General features: G+C 36.0%; 1 protein-coding gene across 13 annotated transcripts; it reads right to left on the bottom strand.

Annotated features, from left to right (window-relative positions):
* Nucleotides 1-2,536: 2,536 nt before the first annotated feature.
* On the bottom strand, nt 2,537-14,793 carry LOC137744799 (ubiquitin C-terminal hydrolase 12-like). 13 transcript variants are annotated; one of them, XM_088681474.1, is made up of 34 exons: nt 14,364-14,785; nt 14,179-14,251; nt 13,834-13,981; nt 13,566-13,723; nt 12,484-12,749; nt 12,170-12,388; nt 11,985-12,093; nt 11,776-11,891; nt 11,378-11,476; nt 10,881-10,990; nt 9,372-9,446; nt 8,908-8,986; nt 8,670-8,810; nt 8,505-8,585; nt 8,275-8,394; nt 8,046-8,168; nt 7,573-7,650; nt 7,366-7,454; nt 7,173-7,281; nt 6,932-7,000; nt 6,706-6,816; nt 6,560-6,615; nt 6,286-6,463; nt 6,089-6,190; nt 5,938-6,009; nt 5,643-5,708; nt 5,354-5,419; nt 5,057-5,143; nt 4,778-4,894; nt 4,588-4,662; nt 4,402-4,488; nt 3,993-4,148; nt 2,977-3,918; nt 2,537-2,898 (listed from the first exon to the last, which is right to left on the bottom strand). In XM_088681474.1, exons 2-33 carry the CDS (start codon nt 14,183-14,185, stop codon nt 3,658-3,660), a joined length of 3,630 nt encoding a protein of 1,209 aa, XP_088537600.1. In that variant the 5' UTR covers nt 14,186-14,251; nt 14,364-14,785; the 3' UTR covers nt 2,537-2,898; nt 2,977-3,657. The 13 variants fall into 13 exon arrangements, with proteins under 13 accessions (XP_088537600.1, XP_088537596.1, XP_088537603.1 ...); XM_088681470.1 differs by having other exon boundaries at nt 8,664-8,810; nt 14,364-14,784; XM_088681477.1 differs by having other exon boundaries at nt 4,287-4,488; nt 14,179-14,793.
* Between the last annotated feature and the right edge of the window lie 1,236 nt (nt 14,794-16,029).

Genomic DNA, 16,029 nt, shown 5'->3' with positions numbered 1-16,029 from the left:
ATCTATGTCAAGTTTAATAGAAGAAATTTAATAATGTTATTATGCATAATATCTTCTTTAAGTTTTTTTTTTCTTTTTTTTTTATTTTGGAAAATGTACCCATGTTTTGGTACAATAATTTTTTTCGTTAGTTTTGATGTACGTACCCGTGTGTCTACACACACACACACACAATATATTGGAGAATATAATTTATCTTTAATGTTTTTGATCCCATAAATTATGGGTTTTCTTTAAAATCTCATCAATATAAATAACTACAAATTTCATTTTTAATTTTAAAATATAATAACCTACATAAAAATACATTATTACATTAATGTCAGGGACTTTGATCAAAAATTGAAAATCACAAAGGTTTTAGTCAAATAACATTGGTAGTTAGGAACCGCATCCAAAATCTCATGTTTAAAAAGTGTTGTCTCAATATAAAATTAAGTATTAAAAGTATACTCTATTTGTAATTTTTCCTATTTAGTAAAGTAAGTGAAAATTTGAGAAAAATGACATTATTGAAATTCTAAAGAGAATTTGACAATGGTTCTTCTCTTAATTATAGTATAAATCGATATGTAATCTACTTCGAATTTTCATCCATAATTTTATTAAATTTGATCACACAACATGCACAATCTAACTTTAAACTTAGTCTAGTAAGACATCTCCTTCAAAAGTTGGAATAAATCACAAGTATTTTTCTTTTTGAAAAACGACAGTGTTGGGTTAGATAGTTAAATATTAAGAGAAGGGAATCGGTGTAAGAAAAAACCTCCTCATGTGAAATCACGTCCCAAATTTTGTATCCGGACCTGAAATCTACACCAAATCATAGTTAAACTTATAAAAAAAATGTGGTATGCAAAAGGATATATATTTTTGCCAATCACTTGATAATCAAATATTTTAAATGAAAAAGAAAAATTGTTCATCTTATTGTAAATAGCGTGTCTATTTAGGAATGTGATAGTGTAAACTTAAAGTAGAATCACAATCAAATTTGGATATCAAATTCTCATAAGCTTTGTATTACCTATAAGACAAAAAAGTTCATCATGATTAGTATAAATAGAAGGTATTGCTAGGGAAACTAACTTTTTGGACAAAATTTTGTAAACCATATGACTTAGTTGTTGAAGATTGGATTATTACTTAAGTTTTAATTAACATAAACGTGCTTATTTTCTATTGGTGACACATCACATGATTTGCAAATTTGGTTTAAAGAGTTAGTCTACCTACATAAATAAAGGCACTATGTATGAGGAATTACACACAGAATACCTCACACCCTTCTCTATATATGTCTAGTTTTGCCTTACTCTCTCTCCTCTCCCTGAATCATTAGTTTTACAACATATTATCAGCACGAATAGCTGCGATGATGAGTTAAGAGCATATAGTCCTATGGTTTGTTCAGATGTGGCTGAATCAGTGGCGAAGCTAGGATTTGTCGAGAGGAGGGGCAAAATTCAAAAGAGTGCAAGATTCAATCAAAGCGGTTGTTTTCACATTTGAGAGTGCAAAGTTTTGAGTAAATATTCATAGTAGAAAATAATGTTTCCACCAAAGCGGTTGTAAGTAATAATATCAAAGCCAATGTAAGAAGCTTAAATTGACTAGGATTAGATCCTAAAAAATGTTAGGCGCTAATCAAACAATGGACTATGACCTAGCAGGCCTAGGCAAGATCTAAGCAGGAGCCTAGATGGATTTAAATTATCGTAAAATAAGCATTAAACAATATTTACATTGTTTTTAAAAAATAATACAATATTTATAGATAATGTGGAGTTTAAGAAAAATACAGTGGGAGTCTCAAAAGAGAAAATAAAAATACATACAATAAAAAATTGAAAAAAAAAAGAGAAATAGGTTAATAAGGAAAATACTTGGTGCTGCCTAGGCAGTACCCATTTTTCACTGAGTATAATGTGGCTCAGTAAAGTTAAAACACGTGTCCCACTCCTCGCCCTCACGTAGCTTCGCCACTGGCTGAATGTTCGTTGTTCCGACTGTCCTTGTAAAAACTAATAGACGGAAAAAGTTGACAAAAAAAGTTAACTACATGCTTCTTGGTTAAAAAAAAGAAAAAAGAAAAAGACTTATTTCTAGCAATGGCATCACTAAATCTAAAGGATGGAAGAATTTAGAGATGATTTCCAATTCTATGACATTGATCAATGTTCCAATGGGGAGGCTAATGGGAATAACATTATATCTAGTTATTAGCTAATTTGTAATTTATTTGCTTATTTTTAATGTCCTTAACGACATCCGATAAAATTAAAACAATATACTCATTTTTAAAACAATTATGATTAATTAGTACATTAGTTTAGACAGTTTTTGGAGTTTAAAAAAAAAAAAAAACCAATTATGATTAATTAGTACATCAGTTTAGACAGTTGTTGGGGGTTTTTTATTTTTATTTTTTTTTATCTACACTAAAGCAGTGTGAAAGTGGACATTGTCAAATTGATTCCTACTTTTTTTCAGATTGCATTGGGTGGGCCAATTTTTTGCTTACATGACACAATTTTGAATTCACTTTGAGCATTTTTCATTTCCATATATCTATTTGGATTATGAAATGACAAAATGAATACATGATGAAAAGGTTATGGCTGAATCATTTGGTGTCGCGTTTGATTGTTATTGGAGTTGGCGAAACAAGTGCCATTAACCAACAAAAATAGTAACCCTATTGAGTGAGCGACTGGTTTTGGTACAAAATCCTATCATGACGGACATGAGATCCAACTGATAGTCATAACGACTTGATTGCAAGAGCAGAGCTCGACCACAAACGTTGGTTTTTGCTTCATCAATTTATAAAATCTTGGACTTTTGACATCCTGCCAATTCCTTCTACCATGAGGTTGATCGGCCGCTGCTACTCTGCAAGAAAGAGTTGATTAGACAAATTCTGGTTGTTAAACAAAGATAAAGCCAAAACACAATTTTTTTTGGAGTTACCAAACGAGGAGAGGTAGGAGCGTAAACGAAAATACTCATCAGCACGGTCACCTTGCTTCCCACTCAAACTCGAGCAATGTAACGAAACAAGCTAGCTGAATTTTGCACGACTTGTTCACTTCTTTGCATGTTCATACAAACTTTTGAGCCACGAAAGGGCTTATTCACAAAAGCAAATATTTCTAAAACTTAAAGTACTTTTTCAGTACATCTTGTAGGACGGCCCAGGTTCCAACAGAGCCACAATTTTGTAATGTCAAGGTAGCCTGCTTCACGATCAAGTTTTCAGATTTTAAAGAGCTATCTGCAAACCTCTGCTTAAGAGGTTCCATTTCATCCACGGCAGTTTCTAGATTCGCCATTGCTTCAGCTCGTTCCGCCTTTACTTGCGCCAGTTGGGCTTTAACTCGGGCCAGTTCAGCCTCTAGTTCTGTAACCTTGGCATCATAATTGGCCACAATGTCTTTTCTCTCTTGGCATATCTGCATGGCCAGTCCCATTTTAACTTTTATCTCTTCGTGTTTGATTGGAAAATTTTCAGCTTCGGCAAGCTTTTTTACTGCAGCCATGTACTTCGGCATTTCACCCTCCAAAGACGAAAGAAGATCCTTGAGCATGGAAGTGATCGTTGAATGGATCATCCCTTGTTCAGTCAAGAGTTTCAAGGCTGCTTTGAACTCCTCATATGCCCCATTCGTGCTGAGAGTGTCTAGGCTGCTCCTTGCATAGCGGCTCACTGTCTAATGCAGCCAAAGCCTCTAATGATGGTTCTCTGGCTGAAGTGGACTTCAATAGATCCTCTGCAGCAGAAAGTCTTCTCAGAGTTCGATCAACTGCTGGAGAAGCAGGGCCATCCAGGTCATCATTTTGCATTTCAATTTCTCTGCTTGCTGTCTCATGGCCGACATTAGACGCTATGGACTCTAAGGTTACTAGGGCAGCCTGCATCAGAGTCCAGATATCACTACAAAAACTAAATTTGAAAAAAATGAATGTGGACACAGTCAGATTCTTACGTCTTCTTGTGGAGTTGGTTCTGCATGGCCCATAGTGGTTGGAAAAGAGATATTTACAACAGCACTTGCTTGATTTGGCGCGCGAGCCCTCTTAGGAGCTTTATCAGAGTGCTGCAACCCAAGGTACTGCTCCCATGCAGCATATTTATCTCTACTCTGAGGAAAACAAAATTCAAAAGTTGGAATTTAAAAAATAACCAACTAGGCAATACCCATAACCATAGTTTAGATTGGTCCGCAGACATATAATATGAAAGAAAGGGGGACATGAGTTGCGATAGACCATAGATACACCTCAAATCATCTGGAAACAATATCAGAATCCTGCAGGTACTCTTAAGTCTTCTTGTGGAGTTGGCTCTGCCTGCCAAATAGAGGTTGGAAAAGAAATGTTTACAACAGCACTTACTTGATTTGCTGCGTGAGCCCTCTTAGGAGTTTTATCAGAGTGCTCCAACCCAAGGTACTGCTCCCATGCACCAAAAACATCTCTTCTCTGAGGAAAACAAAAGTCATAACAATGGAATTAAAGAACCTGCACCGCAATAACGGCAATACCCATAAGCACAAGATTACAATAGACCATAGAACATACCTGAAAATGGCTGGAAACAACATCAGAATCCTGCAAGTACTCAGGACGACCAAGTGACAAGAAAGCAAACTTCCACTGCGCAACCACAAGGGAAATGGATGAGCAGCAAAATAAAAAACCATTAATTCTAGAGGTAAAACAATCTTTTCCTCCTGTAACGTTCCAACAAATGTAAGGTTGAATCATGTACCTTCGCGAACTCCACATCGGGGACCCGCAATTTCTTTTGTATCCGTTCTTTAACTTCAGCTAAAGTTTCACCTTCATGGATGACTAAGAAGAAAGGTTCCCCAAAATTTTGCACTTGCTGTTGAGATGTACAAAGAACAAGATAGTTACTAAAATCTTTATATATTTGGGTGAATCACTCTTCATCTCTAACTGAAACACTAATCAAATAGTTCTACAAAATATCAATCAAAAAGCCAAAATTGCACTTGCGAAAAAAAATTAATAAAAATTCGCATACCATCTGGTTCTGTGCAGTGCCTTTTGTAAAGTGGTAAACATGAATCAAGCGATCATGGGGACCCAAGTTTTTCTCTTCTTCTGGAATCTGATACACAAGGGGGAAAAAGTCAGCTGCATAGAAAGTACCGATTAAAAATATCAATCCAAGTAAGGATGCTAATCCGGAAAGGGAAAACCAACTAATTACAAATCTTGCCCATAAAACTACACCCACATTCTAAAAATTTTCAACTGAATAAAGAAGAAACTTCCCAATATAAAACTAAATAAAGAAAAGGGGAAGAAATGAACTTGCCTCCTCTGCACGCAAAGTCCAGTACTGGTCATTTACATTCTCAATTTTCTCACTGTGCGGGAAGATCTGAAAACAAACAGATGGAACTGAGTGCAACTACAGGCTAAAGCACATGCATTATTCGACGGGAAAAAAAAATTCTGATATAATAAGGTCCTTTAGGAAAACAAGCCAAACATATCATACATAATCACATCATAAATGGGGCCAGCTACGTGCATATCATTTCTGGGAAAAATGACCCAAAAAAATACCTATAAGCTGACACAGCTGACATACAAATAATTACCTTGTAAATCTTGTGATAGAAAACCTCAAGCAGTCGGAGTTCTGCATTTGGATGAGACAGCTCTACCTATTTCAAGTACACCATACATTGAGTAAAATCTATTACACAGAACTTTTAAAGGAGGCAGAGATAAATTATATTGAGCATCGAATAACTCTTAAAGTTAGTAAAAGTGATATATCTTATAAGCAATAAATTAAGGAAATTGATGTATGACAGCATCATTACCTTTCCTGTACCAAAAAAGAAAAGAAAATACACGTAGAACTTAAAATATGATTGACAGAAACAGTACCTTCGTTTTAAGTACATTAATGACATCCCCCACAGTGCTCTGTTTGAGCAATCTAATATTGTGAATCACCACCTGTAAACATATCACTCAAGATTATGATGTGCACAATGATGTAATCACTGTTCATAGGTAGAAGACGCCTTACTCATACCTCATCTTTTGTAGCATGATGAAAAGCAACTTTTAGATTTTTTAGGCCTTGCAATTCTGGCAGGGGGATGTCCAAGACTTCATAATACAAAATATCAGAGCTCTGTAAAAGGAAACAACAAGCATAATTAGTAGCCACACCACATGATGCTTATGAGAGTGAATTAAACAGAGGAAGGGCAATACAGTGCCACCTACTTGATTGTAATGAACTAACATATCAGTTAAATGCTCTACACCCCGAAATTTAATTGGTTGGGGCTTAGGTTGCTGAGAATAGCAGTTATGTGCAGTGAGTCTGATTTTGGTGGGATCTTCCAAACCAATTTGGTGAGCCAATTTCTCCACCACGTCATCGTAAGTGTGTAGCTTTGACCTAAAAATAACAATGAAAAATAAAGTTAACAAACTGAGTAATAAAACAATGATGGACTGTTCAACTATGAGGGACAATGGTTCAGGAAGTACATACAATTCAAAACTGAAATCCTCTTCCTTAGGTTTCTCCAAAGAACGGAAATGAACAACCTGTAAAGCATCAAATCATTCAACACAGTTAGGTTTAACAATTAACAAAATATAGCTATAAAATAAATTAAATGTTTCCACAGCCTGTACCTGGCAATTGTGTACGTATTCCAAAAATGAAGGAGCATCAGGATATTTACATTCTTCTTCACTTTCAAGGGGAGTAGACTTCTGAAAGCAAATAATATCCCCATCTTCAATCTGGAAAAGGAATGCAACTGATGGTTAACTGAAAATATACCTAGAGTCAAAACGTTAATTCCTATAATACACACATATTTGTAATATACCAAGCATGCAATATAGCAACAGTTACCTGACTTAATCGAAATGAGGTCCTCTTGTCAAGGTGTTCGCACATGACACAAGGCTCAAACTTTATTTCCTGAAATTGTGGCACAAAAACATATATAAAGTTTTCTTAAAATGCTACAGCAATGCATGCAACAAATTATAAATATACATATACATTCCACATGTCTATATACAATATTTATGAGTGTGTGCGTGTGTGATCTACGACACAACCTTATGCTAAAATTTAAAGTGAAACACACCTCATAAAGCTCAATTTCTTCATCAGGGGTAAAACCAGCCAGTTGATTTAATTTTCCTAAAATCTCTGCTGGTTTACTAGAACTCTTCACGAAAAACCTACCAACAAAACTGGAAACAGAAAAGGAAACTTAAATTAGCAAACACAAGGCAAAGGATAAAAATATTCAGCTAAGCAGAAAGAGCAGGAGGTACCGTAGTTCTCGTTTCTCAGGCTCATAAAGCTTAAAGAAAAGAAGGATATCTTCCTTGGTTTTGTCAGGCGGAGGAATAGGACGTAGATCCTGGAAAATGTACAGAAACAATAAAATGTAAGAAAAAAAAAATCCTTTCATACAGCAATTGGAACTCCAACAAGCTTCACTACACAGGTAGTAACAAGAATAGAGTAAGACTGGTTACCGGCCCAAACTCTAATTCCAGAAACAACCTTAGCTCTGCATTGTGTGTTTTATTTGATACCTCTATCAATTGTCCAACCTGAAAAATGCAAGCGGCCATCATTAGCTTTGCATAAAGCACCTAGACCAAGCTCTTCTTAGCACCGAAGTGCAGTTAAAAACACTATCAATCATTCCAAATCTGATATCGAATGTTTATCACAGACCAATCCATTAAGCACTTAGTTAAATTCCAATTTCACAAATAAAAATAACAATTATAATCATCCATCGTTCGTTCATAAACTTGAGCAGTTCAGTGTTAGACTCTACAAAGACAACATCCGCTAATAAATCCAAGTGGAGAAAAAGTAATAATTCAGATATAATAAGAATTAGGAATTACGAATAGAACTGAAAACAAAGCATGCGGGCAAGGAGCAGGGCATCTTGTATTGAAAATCCATTCAAACGTAGGAAGTACAAAGTACGTACTGATTGTGTTTCTTCCTGAGGTGTCAATGGTCGGTTGGGGCGATATGTGTGATTTTGTCTCTTGGCCCAAATCCAGAAACGTTGAAACTGCACTGGTATGCCAAACTCTTTCGCAAGTTCCTCCTGTTAACCATTTCAAATTTAGGAATTCGCATATTAAACATGACCCCAAATGGTAAAAAAGAATAAAGAAGACATAAATGCACAGTGTCAGCCTGTACTAGTGTACCTTGAAAAGATTAAAGGGCGTTTGATTCTGAATACGGAAACTACGAACTTTGTCATGGTCCACAAGGTCAAAATAAATATCCCTTCCAATTTGCTCTGTCAGATCCTCATCTCGAGCAACCTAAACACATCATTAAATTTTGCTATAATTTTTTTGTTACACACCAAACACCTGTCATACCACATCTGAAAAAACAATGGTGAAAACAGGGACAAACTAGAAACCCTTACCTTAATAATTCTATAGAGGTGTGTTTGTGCCTCATATCTCCTTTTGTCCTCTGTCTCTTCTTGTTCTTTCTTCAACCTTATCTGAAATGGAACATAGAATGTCAGTTCATTCTCTTAATTGGACACTGGAATCAGAACTTATGCTTGATATACCATTACCCTTACATGTTCGGCTATGTCTTTCTCATCCACGTTACATATTATTTTGTCCTTATCACTGTCCCGTATATACACAAGCATGTATGCATTTGAGTATTTTGTAAATTTGAAAGGAGTATTATTGAAGCCAGGATTGGTCTGTGGCAACTGTTGGAAAGAAAACAACAATAGGTCAGTTGACAATTAAGAAAATTTAAAATCAAGGAGAACTATAGAAGGTCGGATACAGCCAAAACTAAACTACCTCTTCCTCACCACCGTACTGCTCTTCTAAAGCCCTCTTCACATCCTCTTTTGTCACACGTTCATCATCAAATTTGTACCTAAAACAAGACATGACAAATTACATCAACACATGAAATGCATGCACAAGAACACTCAGTCATGCATAAAAATCCAAATAAAGAAATACCAACTTCAAAGTAATTCTTGGAAAAAAAAAAAATGCATATGTCATAAAATAACAGGTGCTTTCTTTACGAGCAAGCAGTCAGGTAATCAAGTTATGGTACCAGAATCCATCAGAAACGCAATGTGAAATATAAAGATTCCAATAAAACCAACTTATTTGAACAAGGACCAAAAAAAAAAGTAAGAAGCAAAGCAAGAGAGCAGTGTGAGAGAATGTCTGTCTCTGCGTTCATGTGTTTTCTGTGTGAGACTCCAGACAACTACAGAGAGAATCGATTCCAGGAGATCCGTCCATACCACTGGTCTGAGAGGGTTGGTCTGATGAAAGCATAGTAATGTCCACCATGCACCTCATCACTATGCACCAAGACACTGCAACAGTAGAAAATTATCATAGTAAGTAACCAACTACAAAGTAAAAATTATGAACCTCAACACAACATGACCAAACAGGCAGATGCAAAAGCAGGTTCGAATAACCCTCTTCATATATTGTATTAGTATTTTTAAATACCATAATCACTATTGGGCACAACTGATAAATTAAACCTGAAATTTTTTTCATAATACCACTCACTGGTGCGTTTGTTGCACCGTACTATCTCGGACTGGATTAGCTTTAGGGACTAAACTGGACTGGCTTAGAATAGACTAAGCTGGACTAACTTAGTGAAGCGTTTGGTGCAGTGTCAAACGAAGAAGGTGGACTAACTATAAATTATTATTATATTTTAATTTATTATTATAAAAAATAACATATGAATAAAAAAAGGGCACATCCCTCTTCTTCTTCTCGAATTGCAGGTAGACTCTGCAACTTCGACCCCATTCAAAACCCAGAAAACATCAGAATTTAATCCAACCCAACAAAAAAGATTAAAGCATCAGAATTTAATCCAACCCAACAAAAAAGAAATGGAATTTTAATTAAAAAAAAAAGTAAAGTATGAATTGCAGCCACTTGGCGAACATCGCGAATTCGAATTTGCAGCCAAAAGGACGCAGTCGAGAGGTCGGAGATGACACTCGGAACAGAACAGGAAATTTTATCGGAACCAAAATAAAGGAGAGGACTTTCGACAGTCCCAACGACCTCTCTCTCTCTGTCTAAGTTTCTCACTCCTCCCCGTTGATTCGATTTCTAGGTTTTCTGGGTTTTTTCCCCTTCGATTGAAACAGGGACTCTTTCTTCTTCTTCTTCGCTGCCAGCAGCAACAGCCAATCGCAATTTTCTTCCCAGGGCAGCGAAGCAGACGAAGGCGATAAAGGATGCAGCGAGAGTGGACGAAGGCAAGAGAGGATGATGGAAGGTCTTAGCCAGTCCCGTGGGTTTCGGGGTCTCTCGCTAAGACCGGCTAGTGAAGCCGTTTGTGAAAGCGAGTCCCACCTAGTGCCATTAATGTTAGTCCCGCAAGCCACCAAACACAATACTACATTAATACTTAATCCAATCCAATCCAGTGAAGGCTAAGAAGGTTAAACAAACGCCCCTACAGAGGCACAATGCCTTAATAGTCGTAGGCATGAAAGAACTTTGATAAATAAGTAGACTCCCAGACATCATGAATGACCATACATTAGGTAGTTCTATAACCCAGCTTCAATTTCAATGAAAAAAATTGGATCTATCCACTGGGGATATCATATGTCAAGACAAAAAGAAGAAAATTGGTTATGTTACACTCAGTAAGTAATGGCATGCACATCAAAAGGTCTAAAAAGTACAATCCCTTGAAATAACATGCCAAATTTAGGAAACAGATGATCTATATTATATCATGTAATAGTACAAGGCAAAATAGATACCTATGAAGAGTGTAGAGGTTGCGAACACTCTTATCTGATTCAGGTGATAGATATTTTCCATTCTCCCTATCAAGGTCAAGTTGAAGAGGAAATTCATAGCGATCATTTATCTGCCAAAAACAAATAATACAACATTCTTACCATGATAATTTATTTGCTTTCCATTTAAAAAATGTCATTGCCACACGAACAAACATACCCAAGAGGTAAAAACGAATTTCATTAGTATATATAACTTTGAATAAAAATAATCCATTAAATTGAGAAAATTAAAATTAAAATTAGATTGAAACCCATTAGGCAAAGGCAAGCCTTCACCTGAATATATACAAAATGTGAATAAATATATTTTACATGGTACAGTTTTGTTTTCAGCTAAGAAGCTTGTTTTGTTTTCAGCTAAGAAGCTTACCTTCATAGTAAAACATCACAGTTTCAATGTTTCATGTATAAACACAGATGAAGCTAAAGGAGGAAGATGAGCTTCCAGTACCAACCTTAACCACAGTGTCCCGCATAAAATCATATTCACATCGCTTTAGCTGAAGTTGAAGAACGGGAGGGAAGTCAATAAACAGAACACCCTTCTTAGCATCCTGGAATGAACATCCAAAATATTCCTTGAGAACAATATTTTAAAATTTTAATATCAAAGAAATATATGCAAGAATACTTGCTTCAACAAGCGATTTAAAGGAAAGAAAAAACTAATGACTCAGAATTTAAAATATGTCATGCACGACACCACCAACACATGTTTTGGGAACATATATTAAATACTTCACTGCAGAGGAAATAATGTAAACCCTAGTTTTGGAAATAATGCAACTACAAGCAGCCTCAGATTATATTTATAGTATAAATGCAGCACCCCGAAAGTGATTCAGTAATTAACCTGCAAACCATGTTCTTCGGCGTGGTATTTATTGTCACCCTCAAGACGTTCAACTTCCACATACTTGTCAAAAGAAGCATAAACATCCCGACAGCCTTTCACATCAAGCTGTAGGTCTGCAAAGTAATAAGAAGAAACCAGTGGCACGCACTGACATTTACAAAATATTTCCAACTCTTAACAACTGAAATTGTGCCAATAAATATTACCATAAAATGATTCCTTTCTTGAAGATTTGTAATCCACATTGATGCATCCAATGTAAATCATGTGATGTCCTTCAAACAACTGCTGTATTGTACCCTCCACAACAGTACCCTGGGCCCACAGAACAATTATCAAAATGAAATGAACAAAAGCTACAGCAATAGCAAAAACTGAAAGCTTCCTATACCTTCATTTTATCTTCAAGCTTTTCACAAAGAACTCTATTAAGTTCCTGCACATCATGTTGCATAAAAGAATCATATGTATCCCATCCAAAGGATTTTGTCAATTCTTTAGTTGCAACACTGCTTTCACTGTATCGAAGTTTATAGAATAGACGTTGTAGTGCCAAAGGGATGAATACTGAAGGCATGTCATTCTCAGTTGTTGGCATATGATGCACAGCCTGGTAAGTAACTCCAAAATTAAGATCATGCATATAAAATTCAAAAGAGAATTCATGTTTAGCTTACAATAACAACAGGAGATCACGTAAACCACCTTTCTGAAGTATGGTATATGGTACCAAGTCTGGAGTAGAGTATTCATATAACCAGTTTCTCCCTGATTCTTGAGCCCAACATAACCAGTTTCCTTTTTTGAGTCATCCAACCTGTAACCACGAACCCTAAGGACAGAAATCTCAGCTTCAACCACAACTGTATCGTTCACCAGATATCCCCTACTCGGGTCATAAAGATAACCAAGAGGCATGAATGAAGTGAATCCGCAGTCACTTTCCCTTGCATTGAACTGGTATTGTGTGTCTGCAACATCATATAACAATCAAGAACAAAGGTCTTAAAAAATGTCTAGAATAAGATTCAGTTTGTTTGGTTCTGGTTAAACAGCATGTCAAATTATTGTTTTGCAACATAGGCTACACCAACATAATACAATTCGTTAAAATATTTGAGCTTCAATTCTCCAATTTTAATAAGGTCGCCAGAGCCACCTCAAGCTCATCCCTTAATAAATGGAAACCCTTGATTTAGTTAGCCTTTTCATTAACAAGAAATCTTGCTTCCTGCACAGTTTCGAAGTAAATTCTTCCTGTTTCTAACTTTCTACTTTTACTGTTAATCTATATTTGACATCTTTATACCTAAAAGGACTAATCTATTGGTTTTCAACTTACTTCTAACATCTGTTGGTACGTTTTACTCCATAATTTTTCTATTCCTTTTTCTCAAACTACAAAAATCCCAAAACAAGGTCACCATGGGCACAGTCAGTGGTGCTGCTGCCGTCAGCCAAGATGTTAGAGAAAAAGGGGTAGACAAATTTTCTTTCCTTTATAGTTTTGATTTTTCAATGAGTAAATTTAGAATTAAGAGCTCACCATAACAAGATGACGGTGACTAATCAGATATTGATTGCGCTCAAATTGCATCACCCGAGAACTATGAAGTTGAAAGCCAGTACATTCATTTCAAGGATAATAAGTTCTAATTAAATGCTTTGGGTGCCCATGACCACCCAACGACAAGCAAAGCTCCTAATGAGAGAAAAAAGAAAACGAAAACCAGGCAAAACCACAAAATTGAATGCTAAAAGGAAATAAGACTAATAGAGAAATATACCCTTTCTTATTGAGTACTTGGAATGGATCTGATTAACTACAGCCAAGCTGAAGTGCGCATATCTACTCCACCCATATGGCAATGTCCCGGAATCTGCCACATCCAAATACATTGACAAGTAGTCCACTTTGTTTCCCTTGGGAAATATTCGTATCCGCCTGATCAAACATACCAAAAGCAATTCAAAATCCAATCGCCAAGATACAATATAATTCAAACTTAAGCAGCATAAATCAGTTTTTGACATCTGGTAGATAAGAGAAAATACCATTTATAGCCGCCAACAACGAACATGTCAGAGTAGTGCTTCTTGGTGTTCAACCTAGTAAAGTTCTCAATTGTCCAAGTGAATCTCATCACTGGCGGATCCTTCACTGGCTGACTATCAACTGTACAAGCCGGCTCCACTTGGGCTCCTAGCAACACACCAAATACCATAAATTTCAAAACAACACAACCAAAACCCTAAAGAAAATGCAATCACTTGCCCCCTAATCAAACCCCGTTACGCCAAATTCGCACAAAAATCAATTCTTTCAGATTAGGCAACACCGTAAACACAAACTTAAGAAATTCAAACAGTAAATCATCGAAAAATTGCTAAAAATTAAACCTTCCATAGGCTCAGCACCTTCGACCAAATCCGAGAGCGGCACAAGTATCTCTTCGTCCTCTTGCTGCTGCTGCTGCTGCTAACAAAATAAACAAAAATCAGAGCTCTGATCAAGAAAAACCTAACCAGAGGGCCGCGTGCGTTCTTTTCACAGGCAAATGACGGTACGTGATCTTTCCTCGTACACTGGTAATCAAGCTTTTGTTCAAGTGGGTGATGGGCTGGATTCTCCCACTTTCATACAATCCAGCACTCGGTGCGGAAAGGTATCTAAACTAACTAACAAAATTTTCTTTGTGAACCACAAAAGCGTGAAAAGCGATTCCGCACAAAGAGAAATGCTAAGGAAAATTCTCCCAATAAAGACTCTCGTAAGCTCTCTCAGCTCAAGTGTTTTTCAGAATTAGTTCAACTCGGTATCCACCATTTTACAAAATCAATTCAACCGTCTACTACAATTTTTGCAAAATTAATTCATCCTGTCTTCGACCATCGTGAGATTCCATATTTTCAAAAATATATATTTATTATTACTATTATCATTTTAAAAAGTTGTTATTGGGTTTTCTTAAATACATATTATTTCTAGATTTGGCTTAAGTTTGCACTTGATGTACTATAACAAGCAGCTCCCCATATGTATATTTATTTAGTTAATAAGTTTATACCCCCTCTACAATGTTCTACTACATTCACTTGATAAACTTCACGTTGTCAAGGTGTCTAAGCTATTATTCATACAAATCCTACCACTCATTAAAATGTACTCGTAAGCTTCTTTATAGCTTGAGCTGACTATGATCTTTCCCTCTTCTTTATGTATATCGACACTTGCACCTTTACACTTCATCATCTTCTTTCGGTAACTCAGGTTGTTGATACATTCTAATCTAGACAATCATTATCCATTTTAATTTATGAACTCTTAGCTATTAAGTTTTCTTTACCATTGGTCCTACCAAGATAGAATGAAGATAGTTGCCGACTTTGTCTCCTATAAATAGCTTCCACCCTTCTCAATTTTATGCACATTAGTTATCAACCTTTTCCCCTCTTTATCATGTTGCATGCAGCCATGCAAAGTGTCAATTTATATACATCTATATACGTGTGTGTATGTATAGAGGGAGATTAGAATATAAAAGAGTGGAAGAAATATATGATGATTTCGGAGTGATCAAGGAACTTGCTTAAGTACATGGAGCTTAGCTATTTCGGTAGTGACATAGATAAATGTGGATGCAAATTTTTGCCTTCTCATTCTTTGACGAAAATGCACCTACAAAATAATAACACCGAAGATGACGCGCCCACGATGAATGCGGGGGGGAGGGGCTTTAGCTGAAGAATCTCAGATGTCAAAGTTAGAATTTGAAAGAAAAGTGTTTTGGAATTTTTTGGGAGAGAATGAACTTGCATTTTGGTGTGAAGATGGGGCTATATATAGGGGTGTGGCCAGCCTTATTTGGAGAAATAGGGACCTGCCACTTATGGTGTTATTTTGAATATAATTGCAAGATTTTATGTCAAATAATATATTGCAATTAATTTGGTAATTAATCCTAATTTGAAAAGAATAATTAGGAGTTACCTTGTGGGTGAGGATTTGATGAGAGGGTTTTGAATAAATATCATTTTGATCACCTTTGACCTTGATTAAGATGTTATTGTCTGTTGCATGTGTATGGGAATCTCGGTGTGCCTCAAGGGTAATTTTGTCTTTTCACCCAAAAGTTCACGTGTCGCATTCATAATTTTCTTAATTATTTTTTTCTCCACAATAAGTACGTGGAGTTTAGCTATTCCGGTAGTGACATGGATCTTTATTTTAGCTTTGGAATCCAGGTATGG

The sequence above is a fragment of the Pyrus communis genome, chromosome 12 (assembly GCF_041283825.1).
Source record: "Pyrus communis isolate YQ-2024b chromosome 12, ASM4128382v1, whole genome shotgun sequence".
NCBI lineage: Eukaryota > Viridiplantae > Streptophyta > Magnoliopsida > Rosales > Rosaceae > Pyrus > Pyrus communis.
This window is presented reverse-complemented; position numbering and strand designations above follow the sequence as displayed.

What these genes read in the sequence shown, in the direction of transcription:
- LOC137744799 (XM_088681469.1), bottom strand. An exon ending in ACCTCTATAGAATTATTAAG is followed by an intron (nt 8,395 to 8,504) that starts GTAAGGGTTTCT and finishes TGATGTGTTTAG; the next exon opens with GTTGCTCGAGATGAGGATCT. An exon ending in CCGATGTGGAGTTCGCGAAG is followed by an intron (nt 4,663 to 4,777) that starts GTACATGATTCA and finishes GTGGTTGCGCAG; the next exon opens with TGGAAGTTTGCTTTCTTGTC.